General features: G+C 37.3%; 1 protein-coding gene across 1 annotated transcript; it reads left to right on the top strand.

The window, feature by feature from the left end:
* Positions 1-350: 350 nt before the first annotated feature.
* Positions 351-2,195, top strand: LOC113610263 (amine oxidase [flavin-containing] A). Its single transcript, XM_027088260.1, has one exon. It carries the CDS (start codon positions 351-353, stop codon positions 1,932-1,934), a length of 1,584 nt encoding a protein of 527 aa, XP_026944061.1. The 3' UTR covers positions 1,935-2,195.
* The last annotated feature ends 18,186 nt before the right edge of the window (positions 2,196-20,381 follow it).

The raw sequence follows: 20,381 nt of genomic DNA, 5'->3' as shown, positions 1-20,381 counted from the left end.
ACAAATATTAGTCAAAGCAATAGATAGATCCAATAAAATGTGATTTTCCAGTTACTGAGGAGCTCAAACACTATGCAGTAAAAATCACTAATGGAAAAATTGTTACCTGAAAAAGCAGAACTAATGCAACAGGAAGAACAAACATTTAAAGTGCACATTAAAAATATATTCAACACATAAGGAAAATATTAAACATGAAACAAAACAGATATTTTAAAGAAACTGTGCAGGTATGGGGAGAAAAATCTGAAATGAGGAAATAAGAAAGGACAAGGAGTGGGTTGAATGACAAAATATATACTGTAGGGCCCACTCCTCTACCCACGACCCGGGAGAGCCTTGACCAGAGCATGGAGAGTCAGGAGAAGGCGAATAGAGCGGGACGCATGTTCGATGTAGTCGTGATAGGAGGCGGCATCTCAGGATTATCTGCCGCCAAACTCTTAGCAGAACATGAAGTTAATGTTTTGGTTTTAGAAGCCCGGGACAGAGTTGGAGGAAGAACATACACAGTGAGGAACCAACATGTTGATTACGTAGACGTTGGCGGGGCTTATGTGGGACCAACCCAGAACAGGATCTTACGGTTATCTAAGGAACTGGGTTTAGAAACTTACAAAGTGAACGTAAATGAGCGTCTTGTTCAATATGTCAAGGGGAGAACTTATCCATTTCGGGGTGCCTTCCCTCCAGTGTGGAATCCCATTGCCTATCTGGATTACAACAATCTGTGGCGGACAATGGATAACATGGGAAAGGAGATTCCAGCTGATGCACCGTGGGAGGCACCACATGCAGAGGAATGGGATAAGATGACCATGAAAGATCTCATCGAAAAAATCTGCTGGACAAAGACTGCTAGGCAGTTTGCATCTCTCTTTGTGAATATCAATGTGACCTCTGAACCCCACGAGGTGTCCGCCCTGTGGTTCTTGTGGTATGTGAAGCAGTGTGGAGGCACCACTCGGATGTTCTCCATTACCAATGGGGGCCAGGAACGGAAGTTTGTAGGTGGATCTGGTCAAGTAAGCGAGCGGATAATGCACCTCCTCGGGGACAGAGTGAAACTGAGGTGTCCTGTCACCTATGTTGACCAGTCAGGTGACAACATCATGATAGAGACATTGAATCATCAACTTTATGAGTGCCGATACGTAATTAGTGCCGTCCCTCCAACTTTGACTGCCAAGATACACTTCAGACCAGAGCTTCCTTCAGAGAGAAACCAGTTAATTCAGCGTCTTCCAATGGGGGCTATCATTAAGTGCATGATGTATTACAAGGAGGCCTTTTGGAAGAAAAAGGATTACTGTGGCTGTATGATCATCGAAGACGAGGAAGCTCCGATTTCAATAACCCTGGATGACACCAAGCCAGATGGATCGCTGCCTGCCATCACGGGCTTCATCCTTGCTCGAAAAGCTGACCGCCTTGCTAAAGTCCATAAAGAACTAAGGAAGAGGAAAATCTGTGAGCTGTACGCCAAAGTGCTAGGATCCCAAGCAGCTTTACAACCGGTGCACTATGAAGAGAAGAACTGGTGTGAGGAGCAGTACTCCGGGGGCTGCTACACGGCCTACTTCCCCCCGGGTATCATGACTCAGTACGGAAGGGTGATCCGCCAGCCCGTGGGCAGGATTTACTTTGCTGGCACGGAGACGGCCACACAGTGGAGCGGTTACATGGAAGGAGCAGTAGAGGCCGGAGAACGGGCAGCTAGAGAGGTGTTGAACGCTTTGGGGAAGGTGGCAAAGAAAGACATATGGGTCCAAGAACCTGAATCAGAGGATGTTCCCGCTGTAGAAATCACCCACACCTTCTGGGAGAGGAACCTGCCTTCCGTGACAGGCCTGCTGAAGATCGCCGGATTTTCCACATCGATAACTGCCCTGTGGTTTGCGGTGTGCAAATTCAGGCTGCTGACCCGATGCTGAAGTTTCAGCTTCATGCTTTCTGCTTACTCTTTCCCAGCATCATCAAAAGCAAAATGTTGACAAATTGAAAGGCTGTGTCATCGGATCATTTTTAAGTGCACTGATTTAACCCCTCAGTTTAATCTCAGTGTATCACCTCCTTAATTTCCGTAAGATCAAACTCCATCTTGTGATTTGTCTATAGACCAGCTCGTATTGATTGGTAGAAGATAACCTTGTGATCAATTTCTTAATTTCAAGAAGTTAAAGTTGACATGCTCATAAAAAAAAATATATATATATATATATATATATACTGTAGGAAACTGAATTAGTCAGGTGAAGACTGGGTAGGAGACTCTTCAAGAAGGCACTGGAAGAGATTAATTTGGGATGACATGGGAGAAGGATAGAAGAGAAATAAATGAGTAAAAGTGGATATAGGCAAAATTGTGAACAACTGGATAATAGGAGTCACCAAAATAAAGAATATTTTTGTGATCTGAGGGTTAAAAAGGAGATTTTAAACAAGACTCCAAAAAGCACAAACACCAAAGAAAAAAACTGAAGCATATGATTTTATCAAAATTGAAGATTTTTGTTCCATGAGAGATACCAAAGAAAAAAACTAAAGGATGTAGAAGTGGGAGAAATTATTTATATTTTCAAATATCTAATTTACATGGAATTTTAACATGGGTATATAAAGACACTTCTGCACTGTTGTTGGGAATGTAAATTGGAGGATTCCTTCTAAAAAGGAATCAGGAAATACTCTATAAAATAGGGTATGCATATTCCCTAAGACGTAACCAATTCTACTAAAGATATTTCAGAGTAAAACTCACACTGGTAAAGAGGTATGAAGACATTCCCGGTATTATTGTTTGGAGGAGAATAAATGGACGCAACCTAGTTGACCACTGCTGGGAAGATACAGCAGTTAAAATGCAGGATATGCATATAATAGAATACCATACCGTAGTCAAAATATGTTACATGCATATAAGGAATGCCATTCAGTATTCCAAAATGAGAACTAGATTTACATATAGCAACATGGATGGAGCTCAAAAACAAGTTTCATGAAAATATTAAGAAACAATGATATTTAAAATAGTATCCTATATATAGAAAGGGGGCCCAAACATTTACATGTCTCTGCAACAATATAACTTTTCAAATGAGACAATTAGATATGATACATATATTTGAAAAAGCGATAAAAGAGGTAACTGATGAGAAGGGAGCTGAAGTGAGATGAAGATGACAGAAAAAAATAATTTTTTTTGTTGTCGTTGGCCGTACCGCACGGCATGCGGGACCCTAGTTCCCCGACCAGGGATTGAACCTGTGCCCTCTGCAGTGGAAGCTAAGAGTCTTAACCACTGGACTGCCAGGGAAGTCCCAGGAAAAAAATAACTTTAAAAGAAACAAAAAATGGATTTTCTTTGGATGATTATAGAATATCATGAGAGGTATGCTACCAATTCCATTTATAGAATTGGGAAAACAATGATTTCAACACGAGTTATAAAGGAAAGTAACAGATAATCGAGTTATAAAGGCAAGTAACAGATAATCACCACATGTTCTTCTTGGTGGGGGCTGAGAGAAAATGATTTTGAGATCTTCAATCTAAATGGTGATTTGGGGGAGAAAAATCAGGAGGATGTAAAGCTTGAAGTGAATCTTGAAAGACAAATGGGAGTTAATATATTTGACAAAAATTATTAGGAAAAGGGATTTCAAGAATGTAGGTACTGTATTTCCTGTTAACAAATACAGAGGGCTGAACGAAAAAAGCACATCCAAGGAACTCTTTGTAATTCATAATATTGAGAAAAGGAGGATGAAGTTTAAATGTAGGCAAGTGACAGACCATGAAAAGCCTAGTATATCATGGAGTTTATCCTGAAGGAGAGACTCTGAACAGTTTAAGTAGAAAAGTAATATGGTTAGATTGTCTTTTAGGAATACCACTCTAAAAAATATGGAGAATGAACTGGGTGGAACTGGGTATATAGTTTGGGGAGTAGGGTAGCCAAACCTGATGCAGAGAGGCCATTCCAAAGATATTGCCATAATCCTGCAAAGAAATCACTGAAGTCTAATATCAGACACAGGCAATAAGGAGTGAGATTAAGAGGCAGAAGTGAGAGATTCAGGAAGTAGAATTCATACAAGTAAGTGTAGTTGGAGAAGATGGAATAGAAATCTCAGACAATGTTTAGATTTTTTTTTTTAATTTCAGTGGTCGAGGTAGAAAAAGCAAGAGGAGTTGCAGATGAAAGAAGGGACACATGTTGACTTGGAGCTTCCCACTATATAGAGGTCAATAATGCAGACCTGTAAGAATTTGAAAACGTAGGTGTGGAACTCAGAAGCAAGATCAGTGCTGAAGCCAGACATTTGGTAGTCAGCTATGCATAACATGGGTGTGGATAAGCCTTCTTTAGGGTGGTATTTGGAATGTAAAACATAGATGGCAGAGGATAAAATTCAAGGGAGCTTTTAAGAGTTAGGCAAAAAAAAAAAAAAAAAAGAAACCAGTAAGATGTGAAGAGAGTATGCCTTAGCTGGCCTCCTTTCCTCATGAAATTAAGTAGGTTTTTACTTGGGAAGTCTTGTGTTGTTGTTTTTTCTTACCTTTTTAATATCAGCTGCTATTGAAATCTAAGTCAAAAAGTATTCCTTTAAGTGACTGAGGGGAAGATTTTTATCTTCATAGATGTGATTTTGCATATTTCTCCAAGTAACTTCAATTTGGGCTTCTATTTCAGCTGGTGGTGGAAAGCCTAATACTGTCAGTCCATAAACCCAGTCCCTTTTATTAAGAATCCAAACTCATTTATTCTCCTTCTCTCTCTTCATTTTCTCCCCTTCTCCCTGAAAGTAATCTACTTGCAATACGGAGGGAGGGGAGTCGTATAATATATCGTTCTAATATCAGAGGAGCGTGGTCTGCACTGAGTGTCATCCTGCATTTTCAGCAGCATCCGCAGGGTTATCACCTACCTTGCCTTGCATCGGCCTCTGTTCTCACTGGCCCAGCCTCAGCCTCTAGGACAAGTTCACACCTGCTATGAGATCCTTGTCCTGGCCCTCAGCCCCTTCAGATTTGTCAGCCCATTCATTACTTGGGAGAATACTTTGGAACCCTCAGGTGCTTTACCAGCACTGAGTCTGGTAGATGCACCTGAGCACCTCCATCAGCTGTAGTTCTTCCACCATTTGAACCTCTAAATGCACAAGGGGCTTCTCTATGTGGCTTGAAGTTCACCCAGGAATGTGGGTCTCTCCACTTCTCCTAGACCAAGGGGATATCTCATTACAACCCCTCCATCCTCCTCCTCCTTCAGTAATCATGCTTTTTCTCCTTTTAGGCAAGTAAACTATTGCATACTAATATGCATTTTTCACTAATCTATGATACATTATATGTAGTCTATATCCTGAACCTCACAACTTTGCTCTTGATATGCAGACCAGTTTTTTATAACTCCAAGAGAAGGATTTCTTTCTCAATAAAGCCTACACGTTGCACATCAAAAACACATTAGCTTTCAAATTGATGTCTATGTTTAGTAAGATTTACAAAATCTACTTAGTGGCTCAAAACATAGATTTTTGCTCAAGCCCACCACACACAGAAAGCGAGAGATGCTACCTGAATTATTAGGGAAAGGAAGGAATAGATAAAAAGCTGGAAAACAGCAAGTTCTTAATATATCACAATATTATCCTATTATTCTTTGGTACCAATTTCTGCATTAACCAAAATAGGTTATCAACTGGAACAAAGAGCTCCAAAAATCTAATGCAATAAAGATTTGTTTCTTGCTCACTTTCCAGGGCAATGCAAGAAAGTGGGGGAAGAGGAAGTGGATGGTGTTGATGCTCATTCCAGGATCTATGCCCCTTCCATCTGGTGGCCCCTCATCCTTCATGGACTCAGAGTCCTCAGCTGGCTCTCTGCATCTGGCAGCAAACAGGAAAGAGAGTAGAAGGTCTCACGGAATATTTTGTGTGTTAGCCAGAGTGGTAGGCAGAATTCTAAGGTGGTCCTGAGGACGCACTGCTCCCCAGTATCCACGTCCTGTGAATATGAGGGATTTTGCTCCTTTGATTAGGTTATCCTATAGGGCAGAGTTGAGTTTTAAAAAGGAAAATCACTGGGGTGGGATGGATCTAATTACAGGAAACCTGGGTCTAGTGATCAGAGACAGTGGTAACCAGAGACTCAAAATGAGGGGGAGTTGACGCAGAATAAATTTTCCATTGCGGGCTTTAAGGATGGAGGGGCCAATGACAAGGACCTGAGAGCAGTTCCCAGTGGACAGACAGCTAGTAGGAAAACGGGGATATCAGTCCTACAGCTGCAAGGAAATGAAGTCTGCCAACAACCATGAACTTGGAGGAGCTCCTCCAGCCCCCGATGAGTGCTACTCTCACTCCAACACCCAATCAGATAATGAGCAGGGAATCAAGTCATGCCATGCCCCAACAGCAACAGTAAAATAATCTGTTTTACTTAAAGCTGCCTAGTTTGTGACAATTTCATATGCAGCAACAGGAAACTAATCCTGGTTGAAGTGATGTGCATCACTTTCATCCACACTGCATTAGCCAAAGTTCAAGCATCTAACTGCAGAAGCTGGGAATTGTACGTCAGCTTGTTTTGCTTTGTTTTGTTTTGTCTTTTGGGCGTTGGGTGGGAAGCAAGGGAATGAGTTGGTGACCACATAGCAGTGACTTTGCCACTATTATCTATTTTAGCCAAAGGTAACCAAGCCACATTCTCAAGGGCCTTTAAAATATAAGTCCTGATATTCACTTAGTGTTTGTTCTGATTTACTCATTTCATTTTCTCACGTGAATGATAAATGGAATAACTCTAATACGGGATCACTAGAGAACAATGTCAATCACATTTCGTTTTTAGGCCTGGCTTTCATCTCAATATATTAGGTGAGTTTCAACAAGTTATTTCCTCATTCTGCTTCATTTCTGTTTCCACAAACAGGACAAAAACAGCAGGTAGGTAATACAGATCATACATAAAGAGACAAAAACGGAGTTCTTCATTGAACACCTGGGAGGGCGAGCTTAGGTACAGCCTTAACAGGGGTGGAAATTAAAACTCTTCCCTCTGGGGTTGATCCAGTGACTCTATCTATGTACTCTGAAAGCCTCAATAGGAAACTCAGTCTTACTCATGCTTGGATCATTATTCTGTCTCTGCCCTTCTCTCAAGAAATGTTATAAAAATAAATTTAATATATGAGAATATACTTTGATAGTGGCCTTCTGCTCCTTCACACAGAACATGTTCCCTGAGATTTTACCCACCAAAAAAATTTTTTTTATCTATCATCTATGTTCTCTCTCCAGCCAATCTTTGTTTCTTGAGATCCAGACTCATATTTCCAGCTATCTAATCAACATTTTAACCTAGTTATATCAAAACTGTTTAAGATCGAACAACACGTCAAAACCATACTCACCACATTTCAACCCAAGTGCACATTTCACTTCCAAACCCTGTATTTACTATCTTATCATACCACATTCATCCAGTTCCCTAAAATAGAAACTTGGGCTCACCCTAAACTCTTCTTTTTCCCTTATGTCATTCAGTTTATCACCAAGTACTGTCTTCTCTATTTTCTAAATATGTTTCAAACCTATCTTCTGTTCCACATTGCAACTGGATTTCATTAGCTGAGCCTGCCTTATTTCTTACCTAGGATACTAGGATTTGGAACAAGACAAGGATGCCCCCTCTCACCACTTCTATTCAAGATAGTATTGGAAGTCCTAGCCACAGAAGTCAGACAAGAAAAAGAAATAAAATGTATCCAAATTGGAAGGGAAGAGGTAAAATTGTCATTATACGCAGATGACATGATATTATACATAGAAAACCCTAAATACTCCATACAAAAACTACTAGAACTGATAAATGAATTCAGCAAAGTAGCAGGATACAAGATTAACATACAGAAATCGGTTGCACTTCTTCACACTAAAAAATGAAATGTCAGAAAGGGACTATAAAAAAAAAATCCCTTTTACAATCACATCCAAAAAAATAACATACTTTGGAATAAACCTGACCAAGGAGGTGAAAGACTTATATGCTGAGAACTATAAAACACTAATAAAGGAAACTGAAGATGATTCAAAGAAATGGAAAGATATCCCATGCTCTTGGATTGGACAAATTAATATCATTAGAATAGCTTTTTAATTGATTTCTCTGACTCCGATCTATCTGATTATCCACACAGCTGTAAAATGTAAACCTTAAAATCATTCAGTGGCTCCCTTTTGCATTCAGGCAAAAGCCCAAACTTTTTAGATATGTTTATAAGAACCCTTAAGATCAGTCCTCTTTATACATTTTCATTTTAATCTCTTGCTACAGTTTCTTAACCAGCTTTACAGAAATTCTTGCAGTTTCCTGAGTGAGATGTGATCCCTTGTACCTTTGAGTCATTTCAGCTAGTATTTCCTTTACCTGGAACATCTTTACATGCCTTGTCTTAAATAATACTTATTAAAGAGTCAGATCAAATTTTACCTTTTCTTCAAAGACTTTTCTAACTTTCTTGGATCAAGACAGGTGCCTTCAGAAATTTTGTGACTGTGAGCCTCTACCATGGACACTCTCAATTATGTTGTTATTGCCAGTTCTTGAATGTCTCCTACAGTTGCTGGAAGTTATTTGGGGGTGAGGTCTATCACTTGTTTTAATCTCTGTGGTCCTAGAGAATAGGCTAGCACTTGAAACATGGGGGACACTGGAAAAGTATTCTATGAATGGACAAATGCAAGAAATATAGGAGAAAGTCAATTTGAGAGGAAATTGTGGGGTAGAATTCAAAAGTCACAGTAAGTGAATGTTTGAGGAAAAGAATTGTGGAGGTTTATTCTACTTTACTAGAATAAATGTTTCCTTCTTTATAGCTCCCCAGAGAATAAATGTTTCCTTCTTCATAGATCTGCAGAATAATTATGTAATTCTATATTGAGTAATGCTCAACATGTAAAATTATTATATTGTTTTTATTAAAAAATAGAAATCATAAAGGTAACAGACTAAGATTTGAATGAATCTTTTGATATGTCATGTAATTTCTATTTGAACTAATTCATAAAGTGGGGAGTAAGAAAGACATATAGGTAATTTCTTATCATTAAATAGAACAAAATGTTTCAAGCACACTTTTACGATATATTATCAATATCTTCTAAAATTCCTTTGAAAAGTGAAATAAGCAATCTAATTCTTCAAGAAGGGATTTTTCTCTCTTGTACATTTAATTACATCCATGAAGATATGGTAAATTATGTCAGGTCCAGTTAAATTTTGTAAAGGGCCTTTTGTAGGAAGATAGAAAGAATAAGCTTATATTTCAATTCTGGTAATTGATACACCGAAGGTAGCTTATAGTAATAAAGCTTTATCTGCAGTTCATATTTCTACCAAACTCAGCCCTCTATAACCTAGTCTCCAAAACAGACAATAGAGAAAATATGTTAGCAACTGAAATAGATGTTCTGAGGTTGAGGCAATAATGCTTTGCACTTGAATCTGTTTGCCTGAAAGCTTTAGTTCAAATAGTCCTAAGATTCATCACACAGCTAATTAGAAAAAGAGGAAGAGAGAGACACAGACAAACAGACAGAGACAGAAGAAGAGAGGGAGAGAGAGAGAGAGACTCTATGTGTGAACTTGTATATATTTGTTTATGCCTAAATGCCTTATTTTTGCATATGAATAATCTATAAAGTTACACTTATCACTTCAGTGAGTTCTTTAAATATGCATCCTGTCTGTTGAATTAAAATTTAACTTTTCCCCTTTTCTTTCCTTTTCCCTTCTATATTTAGAATTTGAGCTGCATAGAAGTGAAATTTGACTCAAGGATTAACTAATTAAATATTCATATTCTTCATTTGAACTGATTCAGTATATCAGAATTGGGAGAAGCTTGAGAAATCCTTGGTGGCTTTTATTATTGTTTTAGGCCTTTTGATTTTATAAGTTCTGGATTGTTACCTGCAGTTTGAATACAAAGAGCAACTTAGCCTCATGATCTACCATGTGAAATGCCATATGGGTTTTCCTTAACTGCGCTTCATTTTTCTGCATTCCTAGTATATGATGAATCTTGTTCTCAGTTTACAGGTATGTGGACTATTTCGGGTCATGTCCAAGCATTTAACATTCTAGAAAAGGCAGCAGTGTCTTAAAGGGCCTCTTCATCATCAGAAAATCTTTGACATTTCAGAGCCATACAAAAATGAGTTATTCTCACTGAAACAAATTGCTTCATGTTGTACTGCTTATTTATTCGAAGTTGACATTCATCCCTAATAACAGTATTTGTTGACTCTGTACTTTCCTTAAATTGAGAAAAATATGCCTGATGGTTCCCCAGCCAAAAGAACATGTTTAAATAATATCTATATTATATATGTGAGCATGCGTGAACAAGGGTTTAATATTCATTAAAAGTATTATTTCTGTTTAGCTAATCCAACATTATGACTTTTAAAAATTATTAGTCATAAATTGCTCTTCAATATGTATTGATTTTTTTCCAACTATAAAGTGGTAGTTTTTGTACTTTTCAATGATGGTAAGAAGTGCAATGTTTTTGGTGCATGTTTTATATAAAGTTTCTTTACATATTCTGTGTAAATTGGCACTTGGCCAGAGAAGTGTGTTAAGGGAATAGGAAGAAAAAATACATCTAGATCAATAATTCTACCATCTTCATGAGGTCTGTCTGGTAAGCTAATGCATGTTAAAAATATTACCATTAGTCTTGCATAATCTCCAAGCAGAAAAAGGATCTAACCACTGAAGAAATTAAAGAAGAGAAATTAATGAAGTAAACATACTTCCAAGTTACTAAATTTTTCATGTTAAAAGACTGAGCAGTTGGTCATACCTATTACATATCTCTTGTAACATTCTTAAAAAAATAAACTTATGAGACAATGGGTATTCAGTGAGTACCTATGTACTCTGCATTGTCCTAGATGCTGCGGAGTTCACTACATAGCTAACAATCTGCCCACAGTGAAGTTAAAATCTATTGGGCAAGGCAAGACTTATACACATGGAAGTACCATTATAAATGGCAGTTTATTTGATACCCAAATGTAAAGGAGTGACACATTTATTTGGTACAGGAAAACAGAGAATAGAGCTGCATGTAATGAAATGATATATGTAGTACAATTACAAAGTGCAAAAGAAGGATGTTTTCATCACCATCAACAGGAGTAAATTGTTACGGAGTGACAATAAATTTTGGATTTTCAAACAGCTCTGCCTGAGAAATATATGTCCATTTAGGTGCTAAATCATAGGATATTTTAACACTAAAGTGAGAAGCACTATACCTTAATTATAATTTACCAAGCATTGCTATTCCTCAGTTTCTTTATTACCTTTAAAAGGGAGATAATAATACCTACATCACTGAATTATTTTCAGAAATAATAAGGTAATATGTTGAAAATTTCTAGTAAAACATATGGTAATGGCTACCACTCAATAAATGATGACATTTCTTATTATTTTGTGTATAATTTTGAATCCGGAGAAAACTCTAACTCGAAAAGAGACATGCACCATGATGTTAATAGCAGCACTCTTTACAATAGCCAAGACATGGAAGCAACCTAAATGTCCATCAACAGAGGAATGGATAAAGAAGATGTGGTATATATATACAATGGAGTATTACTCAGCCATAAAAAAGAATGAAATAATGCCATTTGCAGCAACACGGATGGACCTAGAGATTATCATACTAAATGAACTGTCAGAGAAAGACAAATATCATATGATAACACTTATATGTGGAATCTAAAAAAAATGATACAAATGAACTTATTTAGAAAACAGAAATAGACTCAAAGACATAGAAAACAAACTTACGGTTACCAAAGGTTATTTACAAATAAATGAATGAATAAATAAATAAATAAATAAATAAAAATTTTTGGCCATGTGGCACAGCTTCTGGGATCTTAATTCCCAGACCAGGGATTGAACCCTGGCTCTCAGCAGTGAAAGCAGAGTTCTAACCACTGGACTGCCAGGGAATTTCCCAGGAACCATTGATTCTATGGGCTCCCTCCTGGTGACCCAAGTTCTGACTTTGGGAATATTTGTGAGACCTCCACATATGGTGGAGAGGCTTTTGGAATTGAAACTGATCTCAAATTCTAGGAAATGTGGGTGAAGGGGTAGATCAGAATAAATTTAGTTTAGAGACATATTGAAATCTGAGTTTTAAACATAAAATGATAGCGTTGGTTAGCCAGCTGAAATTATGTGTAATTCTTCTTTGTTATCTTTTCTGAAAATTCTGTAAATATTTCCAAAATGGAAAAGTATTGTAAAGAGAAAGCTAGTAGTAACATTAGTCAAAATTGTTTGAATAATTCATGTGTGTTAACAAATTTGATGCTACATGCGGAGCTATATATACATATACAACTATGCATATATTATATATTTCAAAAATCTGTTAGTGTTCAAGATATATAACTGTATAACTAAGGCAAAAGAGTTGCTAAAATCATTTCATAAAAGAGAAACTTAAAACTTGTGATTTACCTAGATTGCCACATAAAAGTAGCAATTAGGTGAGGATTAGAATCATCAACTGACATATAATTATTACTTAGCCTCCGAGGATTGGATCTTTCAAATTAAGTATAAAAAGAAAATAAAATTCTCAACAGGGAGAGGTTAGTATGGTTTTTATTTTGGGTTTTTTTTTTCTGTGACAATGAGAGGCTGAAGCCAATTGTTGAGCTGGTTGGGAACAGAAAGTAAATGCTAGAAAAACAGCAGGTAAAATAACAGAGTATATAGGAACCTTTACTTCCCCTCCCCTAAAGAAATTATTCAAGTGTATTTTATAATTATCTTGATTTTCACTTTCTCTAAAATTATTACTTAGTGACAGACAAACACTACCAGCATCATTTTATGTAGCATTAAATGTTAGAAAAGAGAAATTTGACTGTAGCCTAGATACCTCAAGGAGATGAAGCAGATAGTGTCCATCGAGGTGTCAGACTAGCTTAGCAAATGTTTTCCCAGTTAAAATGGAATTAAAGCACTTGTTTACCTCAGTGAAGTTAAGCCATAAATCCGGTAATAGCAATTTTCTGAATTGTTAAAACTGTGTCCAATTTTGAAAAAAGTGCTTTGGCAAATCCTCCTGCTTCCATTCTTATTACAGAAGACATGTGTGTACTTTCATACATGCCAACAGAAAAATGTCCATTGGAAAAGCAAAAAAAAAAAAAAAAAAATGCATGGAATTTAAATTCAGTATCAAAAATTTGTTCTGGCCCTGGGATTGGAGAACTATTAGTGATGGATAAATGTACTGACAAAGGTGGAAGTAGAATCTGAAAATGGTTCTAAATCTCTTTTCTTCATGTGTGTGTTTGTGTATGCACAGTTATCTGCAATAGTTATCCTTTTTATAAACTCTCAGAGGAAATGTAAAACAAATGATACACAAATAAAGCTGGCTCCAACAATTTCAGCCTGGAATATGCAGTAATTATAATTTCTGTGAATGGATGATATGTCTCCCAAAGAACAGTCTCCAAACCCATGTGGCCAACTGTTGGAAAATCACTGTTATGCTCCATAAGATATCAACTATTAGTTCCTGCTCATGGGTCATTTTGCCATTCCTTTGGGGTATGCAGGCCAGTAATGCTGAGTATACTCATTGATTCTAGCTTTTTAAATCCTATTTGTTGCAAGCTCATCACTCTTCTGGCTGACTCTGATAAATGGCAGCTATGCTTGGGTTTGCTGATGTGAGGGAAGGGTGCTTAAGCACTTCTAAACTGCAGAGAGTGTACTAAATCATGCTCCAGTGTGGTACAAAATCTGCGTGTAACGAGTATTAACACAAAAAGCAGCAAACAAGCTGTTATGAACCACCAAATAATAATTTAGTTTTTCTGTTTATAAATGCAATCAATAAGACAAGAGATATAAAGTACTGATATGTAGTATGCTTTTCATCCTGTGTAACTTGGTAATGAAGAATGCTATGCCATGTGTAATAGAGCTTGAACATACAAGTTCAATATCAGACCTCTTGGATTGTTTGCTCCCAAATATAATTGAGTGCTACACAAGAGCATATATATTTTTAATACTGTAATGGTTGGCAGCCATTGGAAAATCAAGGATTGCTTTGGCATATGAAAATAATTTTAACAGCATATCAGTTATGTTAGGTCTTCTATACTCAACAGCATCATGTAGCACTTACACATATATTTCTTATCAACCTTATTTTGTGGTATTATTGTTTTTGTTTTGAGATAACAAAATCAATTAACAGAGAGGCTAAATGACTTGCCCAAGACTGTGTAGCCAGTGTGCAGGAGGCAAGGCTTAGGGCTCAGAGCTTCTCATTCAAGAGTATGACCCTAAACTTAGTCTCTGGTCTTTGGAGCCAAAGGACAGAGGGGCTTAGTTTTTAGAACTTTTGGCTTTAGGGATGCTTTGAATCCATTTTATCTCAGGTAGGTTGACTTAACCAATTCCAGTGTTGCCATAGCCCTCTGGCTGTTTGTACACTGTGTCAAACATTATATCTATCATGGTTGTTGAGAAGGGAATGAAATTTTGGAATAGCAGAATACAGTAAAATATGTGAACTTCTAATTTAAATAATGTTTTTCAATTCTTCATTTCATATATTCAATTACCTCGAAACTTGAGGCAAATCTTTTTTTTTCTTTCCATGAGATTCACGGATGGATGATTGCTCAGTTTTTCAAAGCACACACCTAGTGGCATCTCTTTCACAGAGAATTGAGGCATGTGTTTTCTTCTTTAAAGGTGTTAATCTAGGGCCACTTCCTCTAGAACATTTACTCCACTTTCTAGACAAAGCAGCCTTATGCCATCCAGCTTACCATATTCTTCATTTTTACCATAGGTAAAGAATTAGTTCTGGAAGGCAGGTATGTTTCCTAGATCTCGGATGCTTTGCTTTTGAGGTATAAAAGAGCTGAGGTTATTTTTTGTGCATTCCCAAGTCTTCCCATAATTATGGCTATGCTGAATTGCTTAGAAAGTGGTCTTTCATTTCCAGACCCCAAAGAATTTTAGCAGCTAACTTTTACTCTCTCTACCTAGATATTTATCTAAATCTTACTCTATTTATATATGTCCGCAGGCTTTTGAGATTCTTAAACCCTAATGCTTCTGTTTTGTTCTTGCTCACTCAGAAATGTGAATCTTTTAAGAAAGCAGGAGGCATGACCCTCCCAGACTTCAGACAATACTACAAAGCTACAGTAATCAAAATGGTGTGGTATTGGCACAAAAACAGACATATGCATCAATGGAACAGAATAGAGAGCCCAGAAGTAAACCCACACACGTATGGTCAATTAACCTTCAACAAAGGAGGTAAGGATATCCAATAGGGAAAAGACGGTCTCTTCAGCAAGTGGTGTTGGGAAAGTTTGATAGCCGCATGTAAATCACTGAAGCTAGAACACACTCTCACACTATACACACAATCAAAACTTAAAATGGCTTAAAGACTTAAAATATAAGGCATGACACCATAAAACTCCTAGAAGAGAACATAGGCAAAACATTCTCTGACATAAAGCATACCAACGTTTTCTTAGGTCAGTCTCCCAAGGCAAATGAAATAAAGGCAAAAATAAACAAATGGGACTTAAACTTATAAGCTTTTGTACAGCAAAGGAAACTGTAAACAAAATGCAAAGACAACCTACGGATTGGGAGAAAATACTTGCAAACAATGCAACTGACAAGGACTTAATTTCCAAAATATACAAACAGCTCCATAACAAAAAACCAACCCAATCAGAAAATGGGCAGAAGAGCTAAATAAACATTTCTCCAAAGAAGACATACAGATGGCACATGCAAAGATGCTCAACATCACTTATTTTTAGAGAAATGCAAATCGAATATACAATGAGGTATCACTTCACACTGCTTATAATGGTCATCATCAAAAAGTCTACAAACAATAAGTGTTGGAGAGGGTGTGGAGAAGGAAACCCTTCTACACTGTTGATGGGAATGTAAGTTGGTAGAGCCACTATGGAAAACAGTTTGGGAGGTTACTCAAAAAACTAAAAATAGAGTTACCATATGATCTAGCAATCTCACTCCTGGGCATATATCCAGGGCAAACTGTGTTCATAGCAGCACTATTCACAATAGCCAAGACATGGAAACAACCAATGTCCATCGACAGACGAATGGATAAAGAATATGTGTATATATATATACAATGGAATATTACTCAGCCATAAAAAAGAATGAAATAATGCCATTTGCAGCAGCATGGATGGACCTAGAGATTATCATACTAAGCAAAGTAAGTCAGAAAGAGAAAGACAAATACTATATGATATTACTTATATGTAGAATCTAAAATATGACACAAATGAACATATCTGTGAAACAGAAACAGACTCACAGATATGGAGAACAGATTTGTTGTTGCCAAGGGGAAGGGGGGCTGGGGGAGGGAAGGACTGGGAGTTTGGGATTAGCATATGCAAACAATTATATATAGGATGGATAAACAACAAGGTCCTACTGTATAGCACAGAGAACTATATTCAATATCTTGTGATAAACCATAATGGAAAAGAATATGAAAAAAATTTATGTATGTATAGCTGGATCACTTTGTTATACAGTAGAAATTAACACAACATTGTAAATAAACTATACTTCAATAAAATAATAAAGAAAAGGAATATGAATCTTTTGAGTTCCAGCTCAAATGCTATCTCTGTTCTTGAAAAAATATCTAGTTTGAAGTAAATTTCCCAAGCTCTCAGGTACCAATATATTAGAAAAATTAAACAACTAAATAAACATTTTTTCTGTACTCTCCATAGTAATATAAAGTAAGTTTTTGCTTACATATTTTGACTTTTCTTGATTTTTAGGGAATTTAACTATCTAAAATTCTCCATGGAAAGAGGCAGATATCAGATACAAATGCATATAAATTAAGTCTAAACAATTGGTGTTCTCAAATCTTAGTGCAAATAAATATTACCAGAGGCATTGTTAGGAAAGCAAATACCAATTCCTGGCCCAAGAGAGTTTGATTCAGTAGGTCTGGGTTAAGCCTAAGGATCTGCTTTTGCAAACCTGTACCCCTGCTATCAATCTTCAATAAATACTGACCTGGAAGAAAAGGTGTATGCCTGGCTTTTTGTATATTCACAGAAGGTGAATTCTAGAGCTGATGCTGTAGAATCCTATGAGCGTGTTAGGAGGCAAAAGTCAATGTGGAGGTCCAGGATGGTGTGGAGACCCTCAATCCATTGACAGCTCAAGCCCTAGAGACTAGTCATGGAGATGGAGATGCTGGTTCTCCAGCCACCTGTAGAGCTGGAGGTAAGCTCAGCTGACATCATTGCTCAGTCTCTGGCCCACCTGGTCTCTCAGCCCCCTGGTCAGAGACTGTGTGCAGAGAACGTCCTTGGTGCCGGCATCATGTAGCCCTCTCTCATCATCATGGCTGTCATCCCTGAGGAAAATAACACCTATCCCACCCAACCCACCATACCCCACTTGTCCTGCTCCGCAATAAGATGCGTGGCTTTGGGAGAAAAAAACCTCACAAAATGAAATAAATTCCTGGGCCCTTCTGCCTCTGGGTTGCTCTCCCGCCTGACTACCAGAAGTCATGAATCTGGACATGTTGGATGAATGAGAAATTGATGAAAAGAAAGTAGGTGGAAATACAGACAGAAAACAGCATTAAGATGGAAGGAGGTGGTGTACAATATATTATGTGAGCAGTGGATGTTTACCATAGCACTAGTGGAAAGTACATTTTGGCCAGGTTTACTCAGCTTCAGGCAGGTTCATAATTCAGTTGAAATATATGAGGGCAGAAAGCAGCCAAGGAGAGACTAAGTGGAAAGAAATGGCTAACAGAATAAAAGTTGACTGAATAATTCATACGTTTTAGAATCATATGTGTGATTTAATGAGATGTTAATGGCGTAAACAATTAACAAAGTAACTTATTGAAGTGATATTCAGACTTATTTTCCATTTCTATGGATTCCTATTTCATTTTTTTTTTTTTTTTTGCGGTGTGCGGGCCTCTAACTGTTATGGCCTCTCCCGTTGCGGAGCACAGGCTCCGGATGCGCAGGCTCAGCGGCCATGGCTCACGGGCCCAGCCGCTCCGCAGTACATGGGATCCTCCCGGACCAGGGCACGAACCTGTGTCCCCTGAATCGGCAGGCGCACTCCCAACCACTACGCCACCGGGGAAGCCCCCTCAACTACTTTTGTTTAAAGAAGATAAAATACAAACCAGCATTGCTGACATTGGGTATAAATTTCCTCCAATATATTTGAATTTTACATCCTCATCTTTGTAATAACAGCAATTCAGATTCAATCAACATTTCTGTGTGCAGCACTGCATTAAATGCATTCAGTTTTACCCAAAGTTGGAAGATTTTTTTTTTTACAATATGCTATGTAAATGACTGAGTTAGAAAATGTACTCATTTGTAATCAGACCTGTGGATATTAACTGCTGTCTTTATATGTGCACATATATAAATAAACATAAGAAAAAATGATAGGAATTGCAGTCTTAGCAGCTTTTATATTTAGATGTAGTATAGATCTGCTATATTATATGCTTGCAGAATAGCTAAGGCCAAATATATGGCCCATTATGATCCAACTGTTGCCCATGCCTTCAACTCCCCTCATACTCTGCTCACATGCTCTTCCCTTTATTGCCAACTTCAGCATCACTGGCTGGCCTGTCCTTTCCGAGAAGACAGCACACCTGTCTGTCCTCAGCACCATGTACTTTCTGTTCTTTTTTTCAAGAGAGGCTCCCCTGTTCTTCTGGTAGCTGGTTCTTTCCTTGATTATTGTTTCTAAAGCAGGTCCCACAAGCTGTTCTTTACACAGCATCATTTTTATTTCCTTCTTGGCACTTACTACAGGTTGTATTGATTTCCATTATTTATTTAACTATATATTGTCGGTTTCCCCATTTATTACGTAAGTTCTTTAAGCACAGTCACCTGGTGTATCTTGTTCATTGCATATTTAATACAGTGCCAAGTGTTCAGAAAGTTTTTAAAATTAAGGAATGAAAGGGCACACATTTCACAATTACTGTTTTCTCTTGCTTTGTATTCTTGGAAACATTAATACAAATTTCCCAAATACTTCAGTTTCTAAGCTTGAATTATATACATTTCATAAGACTATAAACAGAGCCATCTTTGCTCCTTTTCTCTTAGAGCCCTTATTTGCATTTACTGTATAATATTTCTAGAGTATTTCAGGTTTCACTAACAAATATTTTAAAACCATTAGAAACATTGCTGCTAATATCTCTACTTATGATTAATAAAGTTATGTTGAATTAACTGCTTTAAAAATTGTGGAGATCTATAGGGTACACCATAAAACTAAAAAGCGTACCATAAAAACATCTATGGTATGTGTAACTACACAAAATACCTACATACAGGCATAGGAAAAGAATTTAGAAGGAAATGTGCAAAATATTAAAGGTATTTACCCAAGGGAAATGGGGTAATAGGCAATTTTCATTTTCTTCTTCATGTTTTTCAACATTTCCAATCTATATAAAATGAAACGAATGCATTGTTTTTTACATTAAAAAACAAATATCCATAAAACCACTGAACTGGGAAAATAAATTGCCTTTAAGAGCAAGACAAAGCTGCAGAGAGTGGAATGATTAATTCCTTTCATAACTACTTATTTAGAGTTTTATATGTTTCTGGAACTGTTGCAGCATGTGTTAGGTTTTCAAAAAAAAATCTGGTTTCTACACTTAACTGTATAAGTAAGTCATGTTTACAAATAACTGTAATTAAAGATGGAATGTTTAAATTATCATGAAGAATATGAGATACAGAGATGGGAAAGTTCTTTTCCTGGGATGCGATTAGAGAGTGTTTCTCAGGAATGGCCATCAGGACCAGCAAGAATGTTAACTATGAGAGGAAGACTGTCCGGATCAAGGGACTAACATCCAGAAAGGTGACCAGGCAGGCAGAGACAGAGTGTCTTGGTAAGGGGAAGCAGGCAGATTCATGTGAAAAAGGATGTATCAAAAAAAAAAAAAAGTTCAACCAATGAACAACATGGAAAGATCCATGGGCCCAGCTTCTGGAGTCACTAGAAAAATGGTCAGGGGAGTAAACCTGTGGTCACTCTGAATTTTGATATGGCAGAAGAGGACCAGCTTGGCAAGACATTAGATGAGTTGACTTTGGGATGTCTTTGTGTCTCGTTTGAGAGGTGTGCATTAAACTGTGAAATGTATGAGCGTAAAGCTCAGGAAAGAGATTTGGGCTGGATGT

This window comes from Aethalodelphis obliquidens, unplaced genomic scaffold, assembly GCF_003676395.1.
Source record: "Aethalodelphis obliquidens isolate GAN/ISIS:26980383/991018 unplaced genomic scaffold, ASM367639v1 scaffold3, whole genome shotgun sequence".
In the NCBI taxonomy this organism is placed as follows: domain Eukaryota; kingdom Metazoa; phylum Chordata; class Mammalia; order Artiodactyla; family Delphinidae; genus Aethalodelphis; species Aethalodelphis obliquidens.
This window is presented reverse-complemented; position numbering and strand designations above follow the sequence as displayed.